General features: G+C 38.4%; 1 protein-coding gene across 3 annotated transcripts; it reads right to left on the bottom strand.

Annotated features, from left to right (window-relative positions):
* Positions 1-638: 638 nt before the first annotated feature.
* Positions 639-25,759, bottom strand: RBM27 (RNA binding motif protein 27). Of its 3 annotated transcripts, none has more exons than XM_062587181.1 (21): positions 25,647-25,759; positions 22,767-22,885; positions 21,806-21,930; positions 20,121-20,215; positions 19,301-19,494; positions 18,266-18,523; positions 17,462-17,695; positions 15,764-15,898; positions 13,565-13,714; positions 11,515-11,662; positions 11,088-11,241; positions 9,812-10,078; positions 9,541-9,669; positions 8,523-8,645; positions 7,807-7,881; positions 7,533-7,697; positions 7,018-7,122; positions 6,718-6,909; positions 5,491-5,577; positions 4,926-5,036; positions 639-4,333 (listed from the first exon to the last, which is right to left on the bottom strand). In XM_062587181.1, exons 1-21 carry the CDS (start codon positions 25,703-25,705, stop codon positions 4,247-4,249), a joined length of 3,012 nt encoding a protein of 1,003 aa, XP_062443165.1. In that variant the 5' UTR covers positions 25,706-25,759; the 3' UTR covers positions 639-4,246. The 3 variants fall into 3 exon arrangements, with proteins under 3 accessions (XP_062443165.1, XP_062443166.1, XP_062443167.1); XM_062587182.1 differs by having other exon boundaries at positions 20,121-20,212; XM_062587183.1 differs by lacking the exon at positions 13,565-13,714.
* Between the last annotated feature and the right edge of the window lie 1,645 nt (positions 25,760-27,404).

The raw sequence follows: 27,404 nt of genomic DNA, 5'->3' as shown, positions 1-27,404 counted from the left end.
AGGACAAAAGGAATCTTGTGTTGAACCGAATGCAAAATGTTTCCTAGTCAATCTCAAGACTAACTCTCTTTAAAGGACTTCACTGCATCTTGCCAAATGCAGAGTAAGAATTATCTGATGGTTATTGCACGTTTATACAAAGGAAAGTGAATTTAGGAAAGATTAAGCTAAAAAACTGGTAACAAGAAAGTGTCTAAAAGCCACAGGTTTATCATTAAGAGTCTCCTTAAAGATACAGAGACGCTAACTCATGTTTTTAAAGTATTTACATTGCAGGAACAGAAAGCAATGCAAGGGGGATGATGATGCAGATGACTACAGTGAAGAACACACACTTGGAGGTTCTTTCCTCTCCTCCTCCCTACTCCTAAAGGGCGAATACAGGGAAGGAAGCAGAGAAGAAAAGTAAAATGTGTAGCCTGTTTTCAAAAATCTTATCACATTGACAATGACAGTGCAAGTAAAAAAAAAAAATACCCACAACAGCAACAGAGGACTCAGAGGGAAAGAAGAGATTTTCAAACACTGGTCAGGGAAATCTTCGCATTCATGTGAACAACATAGAAAAGAGCAAAGGGAATAGGAGAAACTAGTGACAGAAGCACAGATTGAAACACAGAAAATTAATTGAGACCAAGTTGCAAAACAGTTAATTCACGTTTATAGGACTTCTAGTTTTGTACACATTATTTTCCACGACAAAGCCAAATTGCAGATCCATAACAGAGATCATGGAACTCACCCTGGTCTCAAAATCATTTTCTTCTTAATATTAAACTTCAAACTTACTGCATTGCCTTCTCTCCCCCACCCCAAGCATTTAATCATGGTCAGTTTTGTGTTTTTTTCTCTCCAATTTAGCCATCATAATGCGAACTATAAAGATTTTTTTTCTAGCTGCTTCAACATTAATCATGAACATTCACTATGAAGTACAATGAAATTGCATACATATTCCTACATAGAACCCCACCCCCTCTTCACACACACTTCCCATGGGGGAGGAAAAAAAAGTGATAAAGCTCTTTTTGTGATAGTTATATTTTTTTTGAATGGTTCTCCAGTCCAATTTATTTTTTTAAGTTAGAATTTCCTTTGTATTTTCTAAATCTTGAACCATTCCAAAGTATATCTTTATTGCAAAAAGTCAACATGCATCTTAGAAATTCAGATTGTAATCAATAAAACAAACATTACATATATGAATTTAAATGTATAAACAGTTAGAAATTCAACAATATCTCCTATTATACTATTACACAAGTTCACAATTCTGTAAAAACTATAGTACAAGTTTACTATACACCAAGAGGAACTTTATTCCTTTTCACATGATTTTGTTTAAAAAAAAAAAAAGTTGTGTTTTCACCATAAGCAGGCAAGCGTTTTCAGATTTATCTTTTCAACTCGAGTTTTTTGTTTAGCTTAATTCAACAATGAAAAGGAGACCAAAGATAACGCTGCATCACAATTACTTTCCCTTTTTATCATATATTCTTCCCATGTTCATAAACTAAGTTTAAACTGGTAACATCTTATTTTACATATCTTGTAAATATACTGGCTTGTGTATACAAGTTATATTGGTGATTATAAGTTTTGTCTAATTAACTCTGAAAGCACATATTAATTTCACAATGTTACCATAAAAAATAAAATAAGTTGTACTGTCATGTTACCTATTAAAAAAATAAACAGTTTAATAATATAGCCTATTACACCCTAAAATACAGGGAGATCCATAAGCTTTGGCAAAATGAAGGTCACTTTCAAGCAGCTTTCCTACTCCTTACACACTAGAAGTCAGTTACTACTATACCTGCTCATCACTTAAATTCCCAACAATATAATAGCATGCTTTCAATACACAAGCTAGGTTCAGAGGCACAACTCATTTTTGTGCCTCAGCATTTAGGAATCATGTTTGGGATGTCACTTGAGGATTTATGTAAGCCTGCCAATGTGTACTCTAAGCGGGAGGTGTGGCAGGGGGAAGAAATCATATGCCATCCAAAATTCATTAAATAAAGCTACCGCACATGCTTCCCTCCTATCTTGCCCAAATTGCAAAGCCAGCATGTTTGAGCAAGGCCAAAAGTTTCCATGAAGACAGTGTGCCAATCAAGTGTCATTTTAGAGCTAAAACCATATGAAAAGGAATCCCAGTCTAGATGTGATGAAGGCTACTGCAATTTTTCCTTACAGCTTCATTCATTCACTGTAATCTTCAGCTTCCAAATACAAAAATACAACAATTCTTATTGAAATCTATACGCTGGTAGTTTTAGTACACAAAAAGGAAAATTTACAAAATTATACAGTTTAAGAAAAAACTCTGTACAAAAAAATATATAAATCCTTTGTTCCCTCTTTTTTTTTTTAACTGTCAGGACTCAAATGTTTGCTGCAATAGATTTTTCAAAATTTATACTGACTGAGCCACAGACATTAAGAAAAACATTAGAGATGACGGGAGAAAAGCAAGACATTCTAAGTATGCAGGATTGTTTTTCCCTTCATTTCTTCATATATGTAAATTTAGCCTCAGCATTAGCAAGAAAGTCATAATCATATAGAGGTGAGGTTTTAACATGAAGAGAAAGAATACTGAAACACATATTCCCTTACACTAACAAGGAAATGCAAAATTACACTGTTTTGGCTTTTTATTATCCATTCGCTGTGGTGGTGTATAAAGTTAAGGGAACTGTTAACCCAAAGACATGCTCAGCTTCATTTCACTGGCTAAGTTCAGAGCCATTCTAACTTAAAGGTCTTGATGTACATTTATATTCAGTCAGGAACTACCTAGCAAATATCCTGATAATTAATTATTCAAAAGAGGAGAGCATTTTTGCACCGTCATTCAGTTTATTTTGTATAGAAACATACATAAAAATGTACTGAAAAATGTACGGTACAAATGCATAGAGTTGAGAAAATGCTTACTATATAACACCTCTATCCATGAACTGTAAGAGCCATGTAACAGTTAAGATATATGGCTCAAGTAGCTAAACGTGTTACCCTCATTTCTACCACACTATACACCATTTTCAATGTGTGCGTGTATGTGTGCATGTGCGTGTGTGTGTGTGTGTATTTTAAAGTGGTACCAAGATAAGGCAACTGAGAATATAACAGTGTTCACCTTAAATATGTCTAAAAATTATACTTGAAGATAAGTGAATAATCTTTGAAAAACAAGTCTGAATGCTACTCTGAAGACTTATCACTTAAAGTACTGGTTTAATGCAAGTCTGAGTAGGACACTGACATTCTGTTGGCTAAAAAACAACTTGCTCTGAACGCTTCATGGATTTAGCTTGAACATAAATAAAAGTATAAAAAGCTTGGTTAAACGGAGAGGATGAAGAGCTAAAGGCTGGTGTGCAGGGTGTGTGTGTGCACAAACCAACTAAATTCTTGGAGGAAGTATGAAACTCATTATATTTGTGCTCACTCATTCTGAAATTCAGTAAGTGAACAGTCTAGCTCTAATTTTAAGCCTTGACTGAAAGAAGAGGGGAAAAAAAAAAGTGAAAACTTACTCAATTCTGTTCCATGATGATGTTTTTTGTGATGAGGGATTTGAAGAACAAGTGAACTATAGATGAACAATATTAGATTGATACCCAATTAATTTTTCCAACTCCTCTCACAAAAAGAACATAGAAATTGTGCGGCCTTCAAACATTGCAAAATAAATGATTTGTGAACTTAGTCACAAGTACTTTCTACAGTAAGTGATCACATATGAAATAAAATGCTACTGTTTTTCAATTAGTAAATGAGGCAAATTTTTCTTTTATAACATTTAATGGAAATTTGTGCATCTTTCCCCCAACCCTATAATATTGCTAAATAAAATCTGTAACATCTTTGCAATTATAAACTAACAAATTAACCACATTATAAAAAAACCCAAAACAAGGTAATACAGGTGACACAAAAAGAGGACAAGAAAATACTAATTTTGTTTTCTTTCTCTTTTTATCCTTCTTAAATAGAAAAATCATCACCCCCAGTGAGCTCGATAATTCTATAAAAAGTTACTGGGCCTTTGGCTAACTTAGTATCACAGCTCTAGATCCGAAATGTTTCTATAACAAACTTTGCTCACTTTAAATCTTGTGGTTTGAAAAGAAAGTAAAGCTTTTTTTGGCTCATCAACTTTCTTAAATAAATGTTTAAAAGACGTAGCTTGAACTATATTCCTAAAATTATACATTTCCAACATCAAATTTCATCTTCTCCAAGAACGGGATTCATCCTCATCTTCATCATCATCATCATCATCTTCATGCAAAAATAAATCTGAGGTTTCAGTTTCCTAGATGAAGAAAAAACATGATTTTAAAGTAGTTCTCCTCTGTATATTAGGAAATCTGTCATCAAACAGAGCACTATTTATAGCAGGTTCTTGTTTTCAGTAAGTCTCACTGAAATGCACAAAATTACACTCAACAAGTTAAGTAATGAATAGTATTCTCACACATCAAGAGGGGGAATGAAAACCAAACTTCAAAGGAAGCAAGAATTAAGAAACACTCAAGTTCTCCAGAACAACAGGTTTCTGTTAAAAAGCAGCTAAGTAGAAATACCTCCCTCTGTCTCACGGGGATACATAAGTTATCCTACATCGGAGAATCAACATTACAAAATAAAAAGCTTTGCAGTCTGCAGAGATTGTGGGGTTTATTTTCTAGCAGTTTATAAAATTAAGTTTTCAGGGATGGGACTTCTTTTTCCTTGCCTTTTTCAAATATGGAAAATGTATCTGACTTTTCAAGAATAATTAAGTGTCTAGCCTGTAGAAAAGTATCTTTCATGAATTTCTTCATGAAACAGAAAAATGCATCCCTCAAAATGCTCTTATCTGCTAGACTGCTAAGAATTAGTAGTTTATTAACATATTTTCATACCTCTTCTTTAGATTCCTCTTCCTCAATTTCTGTGGATACAGAGGGTACCTTAGGTTTGTACCACGATATCTGTAGCCTTCGGTCTTTGAACCGGGATCCTTGGTTAGCAGCCTACATTGTATTTTAAATGAATATATTTTCAAAAAGAGAAATAAGGAAGATATTTTTTAAGTCACCAAAAATGAGCTAGACTCAATGAACATCAACCACTGCAGTTGTGCACATCTGTGTATCTCAAACATATCACATCATCCAACTTTGGTCATTGTGAGAGCAAGGTCACACAAACCTGAATCTGTTAAATAACTCTCATCTACCAATCTGAAAAGATTAACAGAGCTGTAAAGTGATCATCATATTGAACCTTTTTCTGATAAAGGCCTCTAGTCAAATAGGAAGTATTTTCCTCCTTTAGTTATGTTATACGTAGTAACAACAAATACCTACACTATCTAGTTTAAACCATTTGGCTCAAAGTCTGCTAAATCTGAAAAGAAAGACAGCTACAAGTAATTACAGTATTCTTATTTTAGAACCATAAAAAATAAAATCATTTCCTACTTACATTCTCAGCTTCTGAGCGAGATTTAAAAGTCAGAACAACACTTAATGGGGAATCCTCTTCTTGAAGGTCTTCAATATCTCCAAATTTCTAAGAGAAAGATCATTAGGAATGGCTATAATACTCTCCTCCAGAAATATGGCCATCACGTGCTACAATGGCAGTGCACTATACCACAGCCCTGTCTAAACTTTGTTTTTTCTTTTTTTTTAAAAAAAAAAGAAAAAAAAAAAAAAAAAGAGAGAGAGAGAGGAGAACCAAAGAAAACTCCAGAGAACTACAACAACAATGCAGCATTTGTACTTGTTTCTTTGGACAAAAAGGTGCAAAGCTTGCCTTACTGTGTGAAAAACTTGGAAGTTCTGTGTTTCTGCTCAAAATGAAGCTAAGCAGGCTTTCAAATTGCCTGTTCTCTCTAGTGCTGTACTGCCTTTCTGTAATCAGATCTAACAGGAAGGATTCTACAAAACTAGTTGTACCAGCTCAGTCACTTGCCTTGTGAAGACTATCCAGAAATACCATAAACTGATTTGATCAAAGTTAGATTTCATCTTGTGTCTATTTACAAGGAATTTTATTATCTCCTTGAAAAGCTAATCAGCTTTGCAAATGAAAAATTTCACCAGAAAGTAACTGAGGGAAATCTAAAATCATGTTTTGCTTTAACTCAGTTATGACGCTAACACATCCACTAACACAGTCTGCACGCTAACAGGCTATTTGAATGCTCGAGCATGAGTTTGTAAACAAATGCAACTTTTTGAAAACTGATCTCTTGTTTTGCAAAGCTGTGCTTTGCTTCTTGAGCTCAAGAGCTATGAGATAAATGGCTACAAATACCTATTAGGGACAATAATTTGTAAACAGAAAGAGGCTGATAGGCATTTTCCATTCTTCAGATAGGTTTTAATATATGTTACGTATTTTAAAAAAAATGCATTGGGCAGCTACTTTAAAGCAGCTATAAAAGACATACATTGACACCCTTGATAGCTCTTGAAACTGCTTGCTTATCCACAGCCTCTTCCATGAATTCAAGATAAGATCATCTGATTTGTTTGCACTAAGAGAATATAAAGACTTGTAGTCTCAGTATTTTGGAAAAGAAAAACATTTTATGAAGTTGTTAGCATGCTTCTCTTTGCAAGTAGGCACACATCCACAATACTGGTTACCTACTTAATCTATAGCACAGCCAAAATTCTCTTTTTAATATGATCTCATACTTACAGAGAAGTGCTGTAACAATTCATCCTTTTCCTCTTCAATGAAGCCTCCAACGGTTAGTGCTTTAGGACGATGATCCACCACCATATGATTCAACATGCCTCTTCCTCTCCCACCACGACCCCGTCCTCGTCCTCTCCCCTGTACAGGCATTGCCTTTCCTCGACCAACAGGCAAGATGCCTAAACGGGCAGCCTGTTGAAAATAAGTTAAATGGCTTATAAATCTATCCTCTCTTTAAAAGGCTTTAAAACAACAACAACAAAAAAAGCATAACAAAAGCATCAATCCACTCAAATTCACCTCTACTTGTAACTGATTTAGCTTTTTTCGCAATTCAGTTGTGTCTTCTCCAGAAGAGAGTCTTTTATGAAAATCCAGTTCTGCATCTAAAAGTTCCTTTTGTGCCTTAAAGAAAAAGGTGTAGAGATAGAAAATGGAGGGGAAAAGCAGAACATTAATGTACGCTTTTAATGTTTTATTCCACTTCTTCAGCAATAAACTTGTGCAAATTACATACTTAGATTGCAATACCATACTCATCATTTTCTCAAAATTCACAACAACAACAAACCTAGCTCTAATTTGAAGGATCCATATTCCTCTGCTTTAGAACTGTGACAGGATCTTGAATAAGCTATATACAAAGTTAGGTCATTTGAGTTCCTTAAAAATGATAGCTTGCTTATCCACAGGTATTACTCTCAACAAACTCAAAATACTGCTTGGGAGTATTTTGATTTGATGCTGCTACATTTTTAGAATATAACACTAGAAATAGCTACAGAAACTAGAGAGGCTAGTGTCTCAATAAATACCTCTGTCTTGGACTTCAATTTTGATGGGGTAGAGGATGTAGATGAAGTTTTTAATTCATCCTTTAACTGAGATATTTTTCCTGCTAGTTCTTTTAAGGTCTTCATTATTTCTGCTCTCTCTTCTGGTTTCATGGCCTTATTTTTCTCCAGCTTGGATATCAACATCTATGTATTAGAAAAGGAGCAGGAATATGAAATTCTAGCAAAAACATCAGTGGACAGACAGCTATCTACCAAAATGAGGATGTATACATCCAACACATTCCAGACCTACCTTCTGGCATTCTATTTGTTTTTCTAACATCTCCTGCTTCTTTTTCCTCATATCTTGTTGAAGTTTCATTGCCTCCTGTATGAGGAGAAAATTCATTCAGACAGCAAACATTCTTTTCCTAATTAGAAAGTTACACTCCACTAATATTTAAAACAACATCAGTTTGCACCATGTAGAAGCTGCAGAGAGAGGTAATACTGCAGCAGACAGAGTACTCTGTCACTATTTCCTTAATACAGGCATGATAGGTCAGTTAGGAGAAAAAAAGAAAAAAAGAAAAAAAAAAAAAAAAGGCAGACTAGCGTTGTACATCTGCATATATGCTATATTTTCCTCTTCAAGCTATAGAAATGAAGGCCATAATGGCAATAACTACACTGGAAACTGTACAAGCATAAATTAGATTTGATATGGAAAACAATGGAAAGTTGCCAACTTCCTGCTGTGATATACTACTAAATTTTTACTCCCTTCAGACACCCCTTGAAGAAACACACCCTACATTGTCATAAGCATCCTGTACCTGCAGAGATTAAAATCAGAGAAATACCTAAATGCCACCTTTGGAAGATGGTTTTTATCACTGTTATGGGGCTATATTGACAAAGTGTAGAAAGCTACACAGAAATATTTGAGGTTTAAGTTGCCTATCAATCCTTTCTTTATAAGGTATTTCAACCACTACACTGCTGGTCAAATGACATATAGCAAAATACCTGCTTTTTTTTAAGAGCTTCTTGCACATCATGAGGTTTAGACCCTGCACCAGGCTTCATAGATGTTTTTAAGTTTGAAGAACTGTAAACCATTTTTGAATGGCTTGTAGAAGTAGGAAATGACTGAAATAGTAAAAACAAACAAAAACCGTAACAGCTTAAAACAAACACAATATACTACCAACAACTTTTAGAGTAATGTATTCAGTTAAACATGAACGAGTACTTCCAGACTTGTGTGATGAGGATAAAAACAAAACCACCCCCCCAATAAATTAGAATACATGTATAAAGCGTCAGTCTGGTGGTCAAACTGCTTGGAAGCAAGGAGCTTAAGCACTTGTTAGAAAGGCTTTCTGCAAGAGATGTTTTCCCCTTCATTCAACACTCTCCCTGTATCCCGATCTCCACTAGAAGTGTGGCTGAGGCCGATCAACTGTGTCTGCATTCTATTCAGCTTGGCAGCCACAGTCTAACATCACACTTTCTGATCAAACATTTCAAAAAGAAATAAGGTGGTAACAGTTGCAACTCTTGCAACTACATGCTTCCTTTCTCACAAAGGAGTACCTTTTTTTTGTTAGACTGCATGTCACACCATGGTATCAATGCAAACCAAACTATATTATCTTGTACTCTATGCAGAAGTATTTTATAAGCTGCCAGTACTATTGTTAAAGCACAGAATAAGTTCCAAAAAATCACTACTGTGAAAAGCAATGAGATTCAACGGAGAGCTAACATCACATATAAGCTGTCAAATTTGTTTACAAGGTAGCACTGTCCCCTCCCCAATTACGCTGCTTAAAATAGTGCTAATTTATTTCTGAAGTCACCATCCCTATTTTCTTTAAGCAACTGACAAAACTAGAAAGTAATTGACCACAGTCAGAGAACATTAATGAAAATAAACAACAGGAGACAGAATTTGCAAGTACTATTTACTAGTTACCTCCTTTAGTCAACAGGTCGAAGCTTTAAGCAAAAGTATGAAGATGGTTAGCTTTTACACACATACCTGAGAATCCTCTACTACAGCCCCAGCCTGGCTTAAGTCAGGCTGGTTTCCACCTGCTGCTCCAAGGCGACGCTTCACTGGGACCTTATTAAGGACATAGGCACCAGATGCCATTGGTTTATTCATCACCTGTGTATCAATTGATATTAAAAGGAAGAGATTGTATACTCTGCATTTTAAAAGGAGTAGTCACTCAAACACTGATAACCTTCTACACTCTATCACTAATTTAAAGAAGAAAGCCATCAGACTGGGAATGACAGCACAATACCTTTGACATATTGCTATGGATTGTTACAGCTGGAGTTGCAGTCAGGGCTTGCTGCTGAAGGTGAAGCTGGTGATGAAGAGACTGTGAGGGTGACTGCTGCTGCTGTTGCTGCTGCAGCAATGGGGGCTGCTGTTCGTTTTCTCTATGCCACAGCACCCTTATAAAACGATTGTTCAAAACTGCCTCTGTGCTGGAAATTGCCTTCCTAGCCTCATCATTAGTTAAGTACTGAATTAAAGCAGCCTCAGGATCATTCTGGAAAGCAACCTAGAACACAAGTTAATTGTAATACATTATTTCTCAAGAAACATCTGTAGCAAACCAACCTACAAATAATCTGCCATCAGAAGGAATTAGATATTTTGTGCTATTAGCAACATAAAGCTGACACATTCTATGTTATTAAAGTCAGGTGCATTTTGACAAGCGTTACATACAGTTACAGCAAAGTCCATATACAGTAAAAGACTAAGAATGTTCAATGCAAAGGTTCACCGTATTCTCAAAGCAGCATTAGATAATTGTTCTGAGTAAGACCACTTTTCCTCTAAAATTAGTCACCACAGAAATAAAAACATACCTGAGACTTCCTAGCACAAAGTGATCCAGGTATCACGTTTAAACATAGTATTATTTGTGCTAAGACAGCTAAGGCATAGAATTGCCAGCTCAAGGAATAGGGAGGTTTCACAGATGTCCATCTTATCCAGACACCTAACCAAGGACTTAAGAGGCCACCCATTCCTCTAACAAGTAAGTGGAGACTAAATACTACCTTAACTGTGTAACTACCCATGTTCTGCTTACACAGTACTTTTCTACTTTTTATAATGCAAGGTGCATCACTGAACTGGAACCACTCCTATGATGCCAAGCCATAGTAAACCGATGCATTAAGACAATCTTGTTGCATCTTTGACAAAATCCCTATTAAGAAATATTGTAGTATCACAATACGACACAGAAATATTTAGATCTCTTAAAAATCCAAAGTTGCTCAATGACCTAACATGTTTTAGATGTATTGTTAACTCTGCAAGCCCTTCAAGTTTTACAAGAACTCAGGAAGGCAGAAGCTAACATACACTTTTACAGAATGAAGATGATAACACAGAGTGGACCAAGGAAAGATTTCTTTTGATTTGGTTACCTACTCTCCTAGTTAGCCTCTGCTAAAAATTTATCAAGCAACATAGGTTAGCTGAGACAGTATTTATTGTTTCAAGGGAAATAAAACCCCACATACAAACACAAAAAAAATGAACTCTCTTTTTACCTGAATGTTTACAATAGTTCCAAATTTACTGAAATGTTCATTGAGCTGTGTAATGTTGTTCAGTTCTGGTGGAATTTTTCGAACTTCTAGTTTTGTGTTAGTATATTGATTCTTCTTCAAAAATCCTGGTTTATTCTGGTTGTTATTGGCTTGCCTAGAAAAAAAATGTGAGCAAGATAGTAATTCAGAGAGACATATGTACAGCCAAGTCAGCAGTTATTTTATATACTTATTTTTTCATAAAGAGAATAAACTCGACAGATTAACACAAAAGGAGATAATCCCCCCAAATTTATGCTCCAATTATTTGGATACAAAGACTGTCTGACCCAGCCAGCTCAGATAATGTGGATTAGTGAATAGCTATATTCACAGAATGAACAATAAAATACATTTCTATTAATCAAGTGCAGTTTTTAATTCTTACTTTCCCATCCACAGTTTCTTTAATGGTGGACATTCCATACTACTTGGAGATCTCTTCCTGCTGTCTGGTTCAAGCACAACTCTAGTTACGTTGCTGCTATTATTTGTAATGGGAATGGGAGGTTCAGTCTGGATGATAATATTGGCAGCTAGAGGAAAGAAAAGAGGCTCGTATTATTTACCATACCTCAGTGGAGACATTCAAAAAGCTTCCATTTAAACAGCAAAATAGAATGAAGATTAAAAAGAAATTGGAAGATATTATCAAGTTGGTCAGTTTTGTTTACAAAATTGCTTCAGAGATCACTTGCAGTCCAGCTAATCCATTTGTGGTCCACAAACTTTAGTTCACCCATTAGGGAATAGATTTTCACCTTTAAGTTCAGCTTGACAAAACTAAGCCAAAATTTCATCTTTCAGGTACAGAAAGTTCAGATCTTGCAGACAAAAAAAAAAAAAAAAAAAAAAAAAAAAAAAAAAAAAAAAAAGAGAGGAAAACAAGACTAGGATTCCAGACTTCAGATCAGAGTTCCACAATATGGCACGAACTGAATAAACAACTCACTTTTCCCTGTATTGCTCCTTGAAGGTGAAAGGCAAGCAAGACCCTCTTCTTCCCACTGCTATCCCCTTTCCATCCCTCCATCCAGTTTTCAACAGCAAGCTGTTAATTAAGCACAGCTATAGCATGGTATTATATTCTCAGATACATTAGATTTGTCACTTAAAGCTTGAATGATCTTCTACAGATAAAAAGCCGAAGCACCAGATCACCATTTGCCAAGTATTTATTTACAACCTATTTAAAATGACGATATTGCTACTGATCTCCAGTGTACACCAAATATCCAACTCCTAAAAAGAAGTCTGAGTTGTAAATCAGTTTTCTGTGGCTTATATATGCTAGAGCTCTGCTGATTACATGATGAGAACAAAGATAAGGTATTAACAGGGAAGTAGTTTCAATCTTGCTTCAGAAGATGATTTTAGAATAAACCTTTCACACCATTGACAAAGACAGAAAAACAAGTTGTCTGAAGTGCCTTCACTAAACACTTATCCTAGCCTTATAACTGGAACGGGTTCTTAGAGAGAATCTGAGAGCCAGTGATAAAGCCGCATCCCTGCCTTTATGATGTTACAGCTCAAAGATGAAAACAGCAATAATAATTTCTGCAATAATATTTAACTATGTTCTATCTAAGATGCGCCACGGGAAGGAAACGTTGAAACAAATCTCTTATTTGCTAAGTAAGAAATGCTGGAGCATAACAGAAAACACTGAATTTTAACAAGCTCTTCTTTAAGGATGGTGGGGAAGGGCAGGAGGGAGAAAGAAAACTATGCTAACAGAACAAAAAAAAACTCTCTGTAAAGCACCTTAACTTGTTCTGATCCCGAAAAGACATTTTATACATGTAGCCATTAAGAGACTACATATACTTTCATCCAGTTAATGATCCAGAATTACTTAAAGGCAGACTAAGATTTTCATGGGCTAGGAATGCTAGAATTCTATCTACAACAGTCATTTTAAGATAACAACTGGCTGACAAAAAGTCAGACCATCAAGTACAAATACCTGCCATGATAGTTTCCCTCATCACTGCCATCGCAACAGCTAAGGCAAGTGCTGTGGATCATCACCTCTTATGCCCCAGTTCCTAAACATACCTGCTGCAAATTAAAGCAGTCTTCAGACCATACTGCTTACGGCCACCTTTTTGCACCACTGTGGTTTTTGAGACACCCAGCACCCAGAAAGTGCCTTGGTAGGTTAAAGAGAAAAAGCCAAACCAAAACAAAAAATAAGAACACCCCCCACCCCCCATAGTATTCCCAGTCAAGCTGTTGTTTTTAAATCAGTAAGGCTGCTTTGAGTTTAATATAGTCATATTACCATTTTTTAAAAAAAGCAGAGATGTCTGAAAATTGCTTTGAAATATTAGATCAGTGGGAAAAAACTTGCTTTCAGCCTGAAAAGGGGAAAAAATAAGCGTTGACGGTCTTGGACAAAAATAGCAACAGCAGTGACTAGAAACCCTTCCTACCTCTTGGATTTGAATCCATCTCCCCAGATGTTAGGCCAATTAGATTTGGACGCTGCGTTTGTGCTCTTGTAAAGAACTGTCGATATTGAGATCTACCAGCACTGGTAATACTAGGAGCTTCAGGGTTATAGCCATCTGGCTCATATGTATCTATAAAAAAAGGAGAGAAATAAAAGGATTTTTTCAAATGATTTTAAGACTCTAGGTTCACTTTCCTTTAGGGAAATACATGGATGTTCAAGAATAGAAGCTGTTTTGGATGAAGAGAAAAGAGGTTGTACAGCCGACGTGTGCAGCCATTTAAAACCTTCAACTGAATGTCAAGCCCAAGCCTATCTGGACATACTCTCTTTTAATCTGTTTTTTGCTCTTTGTCAAAAGTGCAAAGGTTACAATAATGGAGTATTGCTGGTGAACTGCCTGAAAAATGAATGAGCTGTCTGTAGGACAACCTTCACTACACCTAACAGTGTTTCAAGTGGCACAACGGAAGATTTAGTTTGAGCATCTATTCTTTTGGGCATAAGATGCAAAGAAACCTTCAGTCTTTGTTGCCCATCAGTCTAGTTTCTTTCAGAAATTGACTTCTGGGGAAGAAAGTGCTCAAATAATTCAAAACCAAACAGAAATCAGATAATTTGACCAATACTTACCTATTACGTTCTCCTAATTCATCTAAGAATGAGATTAGTTGCCTAGCTCTAATAAGGTACTAACAATTATTTTAATCAAAAGAAGTAATGATGTGAGAATACAAGGTGACAGAATTGACTCATACTGTTCTTCTAGCCCAAATGCCAAATCAAGGATGACTCATTCCTCCAAGCACAAAAAGGAAAAGTGATAGAAGAACTAAAATGAATAAAACCTTCATAGAAGGACAACACATATATCCTGGAACATCAGTGGATGCCTATACAGGGTGACTATGCAGACTTGAAACATTCTAAATTTCAGCTTGTTATTCCAAAGCAGGAATGAAGACTCTACAATTAAAAATAAATCTCTTAGAACTGCAAAACTGATGTTTTATCTTGCATTTTAGTTTCCATTTCTGCCAAGAGTTTCCATTAGCCTTGCATGAGGTTCCTCCTCCAAGATTTTGCATATGACTGCAAGAGGGTAATCAGCAATTATTAATGAAACTGCGTAAGAATATGACATGAAAACTCTGAAGTGGTTTTGGAGAACAGAATTATGTAGTGTCACTGAGGTCAATGAAGCCCTGTGAGTTAAGGCGGACAGAATCACCATTAAAAGAAGTTCTGAAGCTAAAAGAATCAGGTAACATGGCCTGACAGTGTTTGGAGACAACTAAACAAAGATTCTAAGATACTGAGTCTCTGAAGTTCTGAAAAGCATGTAAGTCATAAAGAAAATGACATGCATCATGAACAGAAGACTGCCTTTGAATAACATCTGAAGTGTTTACGTAAAAACAAAACAAAAAACACACCAAAATACCACACAGGAGTATTAAAAAGAATCAAGATTAAATCATCGTACTCTGCTCATGTAAAACATGGAAATGCCATTACTCCTTTCATTGTCAAAAGAAATAAAAAGCTTTGTTGGATTTAAACTGAACAGTTTAGGGTGCTCCAGGTATTTTGTTATTCTCTTCATAAAATATTACTTGAATGAAGTTTGAGCTCTGTAAGAAAGATGGACATGTTTATTGAAAGTCATTCATATTATTTTAGTTAGAAAGCTAGAATAAGTCAATTCTATGGGAAAAATAAAAGTGAAAGTACTAATGTTTACAAAGAGTATAGAGACTATTTTGGCATAAAGCTAAGAAAAAATTTCCCTCCCTTGCCCTCAACTGAAGTAGCAGCCAAGGAATTAAGACCGGGTTAAGTCATAATTAGATTTGCAGATACATCACTTGCCTACTGATGCTCTGCTAAATAACTTCAAGATGAAGGGATCCCTTCCTTAACCTACAGTCATGTTGCTTTGAGCATACAAAACAGAACTGAATCTCTCCATACATGATATTTCCTCAGACAGTGACAGAATGCTACTGCATTTTACACAGCAACAGTAGGTGATGCACTGACCACGAGGAAAGTCAGACTTCTTTTTAGATTTGTAGGTAGTAGAGAAAGACAAAGGAAATCATTTCTAACCACACATCAACAGAAAAAAAATTAACTTTATATCAAGAAAATAAAAAATATATATATATTTGCTTACGTTCTGATACTGTATACAGTAGGTTCTGGGGTAAAGGAGGAGGCAGTCTTGCTCCTACGGGTGCAAGACTGGGTACTGCACTTGTCCCAGGCTGTTCACGATTATTTATCAAGCTTGACTGTGTTAGAGGTGGTCCTACAATGACACCACAGAATAGATCACTAAGACTTATAACTCCACAGATAAACATGCAAACAATTCAGTGCAATTTCTTTATGTCTTGCTTTGAACAAGGCTGAGATTGGAAGCTTTTATAGCCTCATGACAATCAAAATAAGCTTCCCGTAGATAAGAATACACATTCAGGTAAGTTATTCTGATTATAAGATTATAAGCATTAAGCAAAGGACAAAGCTTTAAGCTATAAAAATATATTTTCTTCCCCAGAGGCTTATTATTATTACAGCTTGCATTAGCTAAAGCAGCTCCTCCCTCAGCTATGCCATAGATGGGATGGGGTGGAGGACAAAAAATCAAGGCTTGCTCAGAGCCTCAGAGCTCAGGTCATACTAGCAACATTTAGATTCTAGTTCCAAAACAAGAACTACATGGCGAAAGTCCACTACAAGTCTGTCCAGAGATTTTTGCTTTGTTTGCACCATATATGATACATACACTTCTAGTTATTATACAGTCAAAAAAGGACAAATGAATTATATTACACAACCTATTAGGACATAACTACAATTGGAAAGCACTACTGGTTTGCTTAATAGCAAGCCAACTCACTATCTACAAAAATGCTCATGCCAAGCTTCAAGGAAGCTCTTCTATTAGGAAAGCTTCTTTTAGATACCGTAAGGATTATTTACCATCTCAGTCATTTTAAGGCTTTGCTACTAGAATTTGTAGTAAAATTAATTTAATGAAAGAAACGCAGGTATAAAATTAATAATGTGAAGGCAGATATAATACAGGGTGCTCTTCACAGAATTGATCATAACTATTTGTAGTCTCACCAGAAACACCTTTGTTTCTGACAAAAAACAAATAACAGCTACATTCCCCAATATTAAAGTTTCATAATTAATCCATCCACTACTTTCTAAAAATCTTCATCAGAAGCTTATCTACTAAATGCTTAGAGTTAATCCTACAGAAAAACCACTTCTTAGCCCATAGAAGCTGGTATTTCATGTAACAGTCACAGCATATACTGTGCTCCTGGAATAGAGCACTGAAACAGAGCAACCACATATCCAGCATTCTAGGATTTTTCCTTGAAGAATTTAAAGATGTAACAAGATAACCAAACGGCTAGGCAGTCTCAGAGACCATTGCCAGGCTAGAATAGGTCTTAGATATATGAAGTACTGGCTATGAAAAAGCCATATGTAATATACCACGAGTGGGAAAATTCATTAGTGCTTTCAAATTAGATCAACATTTTTGCATTAGGGAAAAAAAAAAAAAAAAGCAATCCAATTGACAAGGATCAATTCAAAGATGACAACTTTGATAATCTGAAAGATCTTCCCCATCCTTTCCCCCTGTATTTCTCTGATTTGATTTGGAGCACAAGGAACATCGTATTTTAAGCTGATTTTTCAGAATTATTTTGGTAATATTTTGAATAGCACAGCACTAACAGAAATTTGAGGAACTCATTGTTTTGAATACATACAGAACTCTTCCAGAAAGATTCATCATTGGATCATTTGTGACATAAAATAAATGCAGAACAATATTTTAACTTACTTGGTACAGGAAGCACAACAGGAGGTGGTGCCTGTGGGTGAGCCTGTGGAACTGGCATCCTCATATTGCGAGCTGGACCTGGCATAGGAGGCAGAAGCATACCAGGAGGAGGAGGAAGGCCAGGAGGTGGTGGAGGAAAAGGAATCATACTTGGCAAGGAAACTTCATCTACTACTAAAGGATCATTTCCATGATCAAACTGGCAAAGATCACCAAGTACACAAAATCCTCGCTCTGCAAAACAAGACCTTTGATTATATTTTTGTATAAATTTTTAAGTTGTCAATAATTCATATCATGTCAGTTTTTACTGGAGTTTCTTACTCAAAAAAAGCATACAACTGCTGATCCAACATTACATTGTCAGGTAAAGTTTCCGACTATGTTCAAATTGTAACAACCTTCCAGAAAGGCATGCAGACATACAAACATTATAAAAGCTGGGGGCTGAGGGAAAAGAAAAAGCATGCAGAAGGACCACCTGTTTTACGTTAAACACATGTACTACTACAGTCTTTTTCAGACATGCCAGTAGTTGAAGTATTTGCCAAGGCATGTATGAAATTGCGAGCAAACTCCGTATGTTCTTACTCAGCAACTGCCAGATAAGTAAACTGCTTCTAGCAAGATTACTTCTTTTTCAAGTAAAATATAGGTCATACAAGCACTGTTACACAAAAGATACTCCATATGCTACTGCATTTTGACTGACTGCCTATATTTAGTGTATGTTTAAAAATAAATAAGTAAATCATAGAATATAATTGGAACCACATGTGAAACTGAAAGTAAGAAAAAGATTACCGTCATAATCTCGACATCTTCTTTTAGGGGGAGGGTTTCTGCCAAACGAACCAGGAGTGCTATGATTGTTATAATAATTTGACCAGCTCTCTGTTGTGTTTTCAAGATGGTGAGCAGGTGCAACTACAGTAACAGCACTGGGAATAGATTGTGCAGAGGAATACTGTTCAGTAGAGTTACTGGGAGACACGGAAACTGGATTATATGAGCCTTCAGCATCATTTCTCTCGCTCTTGAATTTTGATCTCTCTCTATGCTCTGTTTAAAAAAAGAGAGCGGGGGGGTTGGTGGGTAATTCTTCATGTTTTGTTCCATATGTCAGAGTCCTGAAAAAAGATGCTACTGAACAATATAAACATTTGCTTAAATATTCTGCTTAATAAACTGTTCTTGAAGCTTAGTCTTACAAATGGAATGAGAAATAAATCTAAAGCGAACAGGGTTTTTACAAAGAAAATGTTTTGATTTTTGAAATAAAAATCGCAGAATTCCTCTGATACTTATCCCTTCCTATATTACAATTTTCTCTTTTAAATGAGAGAGGAGGGAAGGGAAAAACACACACACACACAAAAAAAGCTATCAGTGCTTTCAGGATTAGCCCTAGAAGAACAGTGCATCATATGGTAACAGCCTGCAATTACATGGAAACCTTCTCTAAAAACACATAGTAACGAAGTGGAAAAACAGTAAAAGTGCAGTAACAGTATTTTTTGGGGAAAAAAAAGCACATCTTTGGGGAAAAAAGAAAAAAAACAGCTTTGTCAACACAGAGCAAAAAGTGTATCAGCTACAGATATCCACTGGTATACACCAGTGGATAAATTAAGAGGTTAGTAAAGAAGAAAACAATCTCCTTAATTATTCTACTCTGAAGAACAGTACCTTAATTAACGATTTCAGCAACACAAAGCTCTCAAAATTTGCTCAAATGGCTCAAGGATATCTAGATCCTGCTAACCTATGCATCTTATACTAGTCAGCACACATAACTGACATCAGATGTTCTCCTAAATTAACACCTTGGGTACTCACCAACACTTCTGTTTGTATCACGGTCTTTGCTTCTACCCCTACTGCGGCTACGACTTCGACTTAACCCTCTGCTTTTACTACGACTTTTACTCCTGCCTCGTCGCCATCCAGACTTGTCTCTGTATAAGTCACTCCTGTCATAGTATCTGTCATAGTCCCTCCATTTTCCATCATCTCTCTTTTTCTCTCTGGTTCTAGAAAACATACATATAAACCATGTTTATGAAGAGAGAAGTCAAATTCCAAAACAAGTTTGTAGCAGTAAGTGAAGATACTGTTCATCCTCCCCATCCAACTTAGACAGTGACATCAAGTTTGAGAAAGACTTCCCAAATCATATAGAAAAATACAGAATCTCAAAATTGAATCACTCATTCACAGAAACTAGTGAGAGGAGGCCTAAGATGAAAAAGAGTTACAGGAAACTAGAACAGAACAAACTCTGAGAACACGTGTTAACATGAGGCAATCCCTCTATCTTCCCACTACCCAAAAAAACAAAAAACCCCAAACATCCCACCACATAAAGAAAGAAAAAACAAATCCAATGCTTTTCATTTATATCACAAAGAAAAGAAAGGAACTGATGACATCCCTAGGAATTAGCATTTGGAAAAAAAAATAGTGGTACTTCTCAGAGACCAGTTTCTACTTGAGGGTTCTCATATATGTGACAAACACAGAAACACACAGCAGGTATAGAAAAGTGGGAAAGATATCACCATTTTTATGCAACCACTACCTAGAAAGTAAACATGCACAGTTAAGCACTGTCAACAAATAGCAAAGAAGATGCTATTGGTTCAAGAGTACTACAAACCTTTGTTCACTGGAATCTCCACGGCTTCTCTGTGGGCTAGAATACTTCTTTTTCCTGCCATCTCGCTCTTCTTCAAGTGATTCTTGAAAATTCTGCTTAAGAGACAACTGCCTATTAAGCATGAACATCACTTTGTTTTTTTAATTAAGATAAGATCAAGATTTAATTCAAAGCAAAGCACAGTCAGCATCTGGCATGAGAAGCAAATATTTTAAATATTTTTATTAATATTAATAATTAGAAATACAAAGTTATTTGTTGCCCAAATGGCAACATAGAATCAGTAAGGTTGGAAGGGACCTCTGGAGACCATCTAGTCCAACCTCCCTGCTCAAGCAGGGTCACCTAGAGCACGTTAGACAGGGTTGCATCCGGGCGCAACATAATGTCCTGATCCCAGAAAGATGTGCTAGATATCTTCCCTGACTTTCTCTTCACAAACAAAACAAAACCCCCTCTTCCAAGAGCACTAGAGTCAACTGAAGATCGTTCCCAAAAACTTGTTCTAAGTTAAGATAGTTCTTTTGAGAACCCCTCAAAAAACTATTAAAGTCTTGAAGAGCTGCAAAATACGAATTTCCATCAAAGCTACTTCAGTTAATTGTCATCACAGTTCTGGACACAATCCTCAAAAACAAGATGAAATCACAAAGGAAAGAAGAGAATACATAGTAACTTTGATTTAAATCAATTAATGCATTATGTTCCAGGTGCCTTCCAAAATACAACACAATACAACTTTGTTTTGGTTGACTGACAGATTTTGATCTGTAATTATTTATCACCTTCATGACCATCAGCCAATCTTAACACTGAAGACAGAACAACTGCCTCCAGCAAGATCTTTCCTTCATCTTATTTCATGCTCACAGGGAAAAAAGAAAAAAAAAAGTACAGAAAGTACAAACAGCATTTTTTTTTTTCAAATAAAGAGTAAGTATAAGTTTTTCCCTTTAACACTACATGACAGACATCTGCAGAGTGAGGGATCTGAGGGAAAGGGACTAGAATATCTTATAGCCTCTTTTACTTCTAAGTTTAGCTAGATCTTTCCTATAGCAATTAAATCACATATTCAGCCTAAAGTATCTCTGTGAACTGCGATTACAGTACACGTAGACAAAGAATGTTTACTTTTCTTGCAATTTTTCTGCAACTTTCTCACAGTCTGTACATTAAGTTACTATAAACACATAGAAGACCTCTTCCTCTGGAAAATTATTAATAAAGAATAAAAACTGTATCATAGACATGTTACATAGGAACTACACAATATAGGAAGAGATCTAGAAAATTATGGATATATTACTTAGCCAAAATTGAAAATATAGTCAAATTTGAGGAAAGCAACAAGAATTGCTTGTAAATGAAGGCTAGATTTTTTTTTTAATCCTCAGATATGGAGGCCAGTATACTTCACTGATTTTAAGTCTTACACAAAACATTTAAAATCATTTATATTCCTCACAGAGTATCTAGAATTGGAAAAGAAAAGTTTTGGAATACTTTTGCTTCTTCCTCATCACTCAAACCCTTCCAAACATTACCCACTACAAAGAAAACAAAGATTAGTCAAAATGAAGTGAATTGTGTTTTTACATCTTGCCTCACAAATATCACAGGACGGCCAATCTGAGAATTAGAAGCAGACAGATAGAAAAATGAATGTTATACATAAATGTTACCTCCTCCTTAACTACTTCTTTCTCCTGATTTGCAGGCTTCGCTTCTGCTTTTGCTGGTTCAAGAGAAGGAAGGTAACTCTTTGTGTACAGACTTTCAAAGAGTTTATCTACAAAACCTGAAGTTTCTGGGGATACAGAACACAAGAGAACATCGTCACATCTTGATTAAAATCCATCACTAGGAATAGATTAACCAGAGAAGTCCCTGAAGAAAGCCATCTGGAAGGACTGGTTACAGCAACATCTTAAACTAACGAACAACAGTTTCATTTAAGGAACTGGAACTACGTTTGCAGAATCTGAGACTGTTTATATAGACAAAAAAAATTAACTGGGTATATCACAGGAACAGGCTTTTACTTCAATCACAATTACAACTTCGAAATTTCCTAAGAGGCAAGTGTGAACAAAACATAAGGTCAAGGAACAAGTTTACATTTATTCCAATAGCTAAAATCGGTAGCCTCAGAGAACAATGTTAATGAGACAGTACATCACTGACATAATCCTATTCATCAATTTCACATTAGATCACAAACAAATACACAATAACTTGCCCACTGAAGGTCAGAATTTCAATATAGCTTAACACCTATATTGAACAGAATTGCAATGAGAAGCTCACCAGATGCCTGGAAGGCCAACTTAGGTCAGGTTTTCAAAAGTTAAACACATGCCAGAGAAACTTCTGGCAACGTGATCAACATAGGTTTTGTTTGAGAGGATTTTATGAAAGGGCTTAACTACAACTGGAAAAGGGGAAGAAAAAAAAAGAAAGCTACATAACTTCATCACTTCATCTTGTGATAAAAAGATCTTAAAGATCTTTATTCCTTTATACTCAGTAAGAAATATTAAATTTATAGGGAAAGAAAGTGTCTCAAAGGAAAAAATGGTTTACCATCCTTTTCTCTGCCTCATAAAATACATTGAAATGATAAAGTAATGGAGAGCACAATACCTTTTTGCAGAAAGACATCCAGCTGATCAGCACAGAAAGCTTTCAGCTCTTTCTCAGGTTTATCTTTCTTAACTAATGCCACAACATAGTTGGCTAAGGCTGAGGGGTCTGCATCACATCTATTGAGAGAAAAAAATTATTCTTCACAATCACATAGCTTGATTTTGTTGAAGAATGCCAAAAATCACTGTATGTTGGAATATCAGTGTTACAGAAGAGTCACTGAAGAAAACCTGGCAACACACGTTGGATGCTTTTCTGACATCCAGCCCCATACACAGCTGCCCTAGAGGAGACCGAGTCAGGAGCAATTTCTTTCAAATACAGCAAGATATTCTAATTGCCTTGGGACACCCCCACCACATACACCTGACAATGCTCTCATTCTTTTGCTCCCTCCTGAGGTTTACTTTTGAAGAACTACCTTTCTTCTTTATATATAAGGATCCTCTCTTGGGGCACTGGAGCAAATACCATTGTTCCTTAACTTTCTCTAAGCATAACCACCAACAACAACCATAATTCTGTAAGGACAGCATAGCAACTACCAGGAAACTCACTTACTAATTATCTGAAAGTCGAAACATTACTAAAACTGTACTACCACAAAAAGCAGTCTGGAAAGATATATTCCCACAAGCATACTCTAAAAATGCCAGAGATATGTTCTGTACAGCTTAATTTACTATGCATAATGTATTAGAGTTATTTCTTTCCCTAGAATGATTTCCAAGCCTATAGATTGCACCATAATCCTTTAACTCTGGTAAAGTGCCTAAAGGGATGTAGTTACTAAAACAGATTCATTTTACTTGCTATCTAAGCCCTTATCTAGCTTTATGAAGACCAAAGATAACCAACTCTGTTCAATAATTCTCCACTACTAATCTTTAAATTAGATACTGCTTTAGATTCTATTATTCAGCCATGGGGGGGGGGGGGAGGGCAACAAAAAAACCCCATGCACATACACACAAATTATGAATTAGATTAATAGTGTTAAAGCATTATTAAACAATAGCTCTTTGTTTTGCTACACATTGAAAAAGATGCGAACATGAGCTATAAGGTGTTGGGTATGACCCCAAACCAATCTGATTATTAAAAGAATTTTGAATACCAATATTTAAAGAGAAAATTATGTATTTTTAAGAACGTTAACTATGGAGATACAAAAAAATAGCATAAAAATGGATAGGCCGCAAAATAATCTTGAGTAAAAGAGTCATGCAAATAACAATTGGTTAAATAAAAAAAAAAAAAGTCAATAAGCTTCCAATCAAGCAGCTTTAAATTATTTTTCTTACTTGTTTCCAACAGCTGATGAAAGCCATGTTAAATATAGCAAATAACTAAAAAGATACCACAAGTTTACAGATTTTACAGTTCTTCCACAAAAAAAAGGAAAAAAGAAATAAGCTGTACTTATTATATCCTATGCTAGTACCCACACACAACTAAAAACTATAAAACCTCAGTTTAAAATAAAGGACATGATCCATCACTTTATAACATATTTATTAGCTTAACTTGACCCACTCCTTTCTCCTCATGTTAAATTATCCTAGACACTTATATCACATTATGGGAACACGCACTCCTCCAACTTGACCGTTTGTATTTTTGCTGCTTAATGCCAAACAGCTAGCAACCACCAGGAAATGTTATGACTCTGTCATAAAGCCCTGTCTCTAACTCAACTCTGCTTACTTAAGCTCAGATACCAAAAAGATGCTAAAGAGTAAGACAGAAAGCAATTCAGAATCAGCAGTGAAGGTGTACAAGTAAAAGTTACATTCCAGTCTACAAAAACTTTCATAGCGATTTGACTGAAGATCAGAGAAACCTATTCTCTCAACAAAACAAAACAGAAGAAAGTATGCCATGGGATACTTCACTAAACACAAACAAAACCACAATGTCCTACCTCTCCTCCTCCAAATCCACCCTCCCACCTCAGGGAGGGGTTGTTTTGTGCCTAGTTTAAGACAGGATCTTTGTGTAATTCAGAGTTTTAGCTTAAGTGTTTCTTGTGGAAAAAGTATGTGTGCCTGAAAATTGCATGAGCTATTCAAACAGTATTTCACGTTTCTTACTCCATACACTGGTAACAATAAACCAAGCGAAGTTTCAGACATTGTTACTTTGATAATTTGCAATTAACTGAAAAGAACAATATAGGATGATGGATACGACAGATTTTAAATTCTAGAACGTTTTTAGAAGCATGCTACATAATGGTCAGTAATTGAGTAGCTCCACTCTAAAATATAACATAAACAAACATTTGTCAAACTATCAATCACCTAACTACACACTGCAAACGTATGTTCTACAGTTTCCTATGGCATGCAGCATAATTATAAAGTGAGTTATTGAAAAGGTACCTTCCTTTAGAAGATCCTTGCTATAGATGAAATCCATGAAGTATCTACTTACAGCTACGCTACAAACGTTAAGTCAGCACGCGAGACAGGGTGCAAGCGTGCTTCCCCACCCCACCGACCAGGCAAAATCTCAAGATCAAGAAAAACCCTCCCCTTCCCAGAACCTTAATTAAAACTCCCACGATCCGCAGCGAACTTTCTTAATCTCGTCCTCAGCTATTTCAGACCACTCTCGCTAATTCGCTCACAGGCTGGTTTTAGGGACTGCGCTACAAACCGGCGCTGCACCGCCGCAAAGCGAGCGAGGAGGCAGCGCCAAGCGCTCCGCGGGTCCGGACCGCCCCCCGCGCGGGCAGGCCGCGGGGGTCCGGGCCCCGCGGGGGGTCCGGGCCCTCGGGCGCCGCCTCCCGCCGGCGCCGCCTCCCCCACACAGGCCGCGCCGGGCCGCGCCGCGCCGGGCCGGGCCGCGCCGGCCGCCCCCGCCCCCACTCACATCGGCTCCAGTAACTTGGCCAGCCAGGACTTGAGGGCGTCCACGTTCTCTATGATCATGGTGGCCGCCCCGCGCCGCGCCGCGCCGCGCCGCGCCCTACAGCCCGGCCGCCATCGCCGCGGCCCGCGCCCCTGCGGCGGTTGATCGCCGCCGACCCCCTCCCCCCGCCGCCGCGGCCTAGCACAGGAACTCGCCGCCCGCCCGCAACGCAGCTTGCTGGGCGCCGCCGGGGGCGGGGCGCCGCCCGCCGCTCACCAATGGGACGGCGGCGCCGCCGCGCGCCGAGCCAATCGCAGCCGCGGGGGGCGCTCGCTCCGAAGGTCACCGGAGCGGCAGCAGGCTAGGTCGCGCGAGCACATGAACTCTGGGGCGCCATGTTGGGGGGGGCTCTTAAAGGGGCAGGCGCCCCGCGGCGCGGCGCCCCTGGCGGCGTGGCTGGGGAGCCGCCTCGTTCACAGCCCTCGCCGTTGCCCTGCCTGCTAGGCCGGACCCCCCCCCTTTTTTTTAACGTTTTCACCAGAAAAACACTGATTGCGTGCATATTTATCTCTGAATATGGTTCTAACCTAGTTCATCATTACTTGCTTGCGCTCCAAGCGTATCGCGTCAAAGCTGTCCTTGATTCTGTGTCACACAACAGAAGTACAGGCGCCACAGCAGTTAAGCTTGGGAGCTAACAGGACATTCTCCTGGCGGGCCCCGGTGTGCCCAGGCCCTGCCGTCATGACTTATGCCAACATCAGTTCAGAGGCCCTGCGGTACTATGGCGGGGCAGTGAGGCAAGCCTGCCTAAAGCTGATGCCAGGGCCTTTTCCGGCCCCTCAAGGACCTCCGCGCTGCCAGTGGTGTTGTGGGGCTTCACTGCAACGTGGCGCAGGGGCACATCCACGCGGGGTGCAGGCGGAGAGGAGCCAAAGCCCCGATCGATGTGCGGTCACGTCGCCTGAGCCGCAAGCTGCCCAGCCGCCAGCCCACAGCGCAGCGGAGCCAAGCGGCTGCGACGTGAGGGCAGCCCCAGGCCGACTGAACGCGCGCTCCCAGCCGGGGCGCGGTGCCGCGCAAGCCCGTGGCTCTGTGCTCGCCTGGAGGCAGTAAAACGCTGCTAGGAAGAGGAGCGGGTCCTTCGGGCACCCCCGCCGCGGCGCGGCGGCCCCGGCAGCACCGGGCGGCCCCAGCCCGGCCCTCGGCCCAGGCCGCGGTGCCGCGGCCGTGACGGAGGGCAGCGGGCACACTCCTAGGCCCGACCGCGGCTGGGGGCGGCGGCGGCCCTCCGCGTTCGCTTCCCCACGCAGAACAAACGCCGGCGCGGCCGGGGCGGGGGGCGGCGCACGAGCCGCGGGGCGGCCGCCGCCTCGCGCGCCCGCGGGGCCGCGCCGCGCGCGGAGCGGTGACGTAAGAACTACAGCTCCCGTCCGGCCTGGCGCGGTGACGTAAGAACTACCGCTCCCGTCAGGCATGGCGCGGTGACGTAAGAACTACAGCTCCCGTCAGGCGTGGCGCGGGGAACTACAGCTCCCGTCCGGCCTGGCGCGGTGACGTAAGAACTACAGCTCCCGTCCGGCCTGGCGCGGTGACGTAAGAACTACCGCTCCCGTCCGGCCTGGCGCGGTGACGTAAGAACTACCGCTCCCGTCAGGCATGGCGCGGTGACGTAAGAACTACAGCTCCCGTCCGGCCTGGCGCGGTGACGTAAGAACTACAGCTCCCGTCAGGCGTGGCGCGGGGAACTAAAGTTCCCGTCAGGCCTGGCGCGGTGAC

The sequence above is a fragment of the Rhea pennata genome, chromosome 14 (genome assembly GCF_028389875.1).
Source record: "Rhea pennata isolate bPtePen1 chromosome 14, bPtePen1.pri, whole genome shotgun sequence".
Lineage (NCBI taxonomy): Eukaryota > Metazoa > Chordata > Aves > Rheiformes > Rheidae > Rhea > Rhea pennata.
The sequence above is the reverse complement of the archived record's forward strand: the minus strand, read 5'-3'. Positions and strand labels throughout refer to the sequence as shown.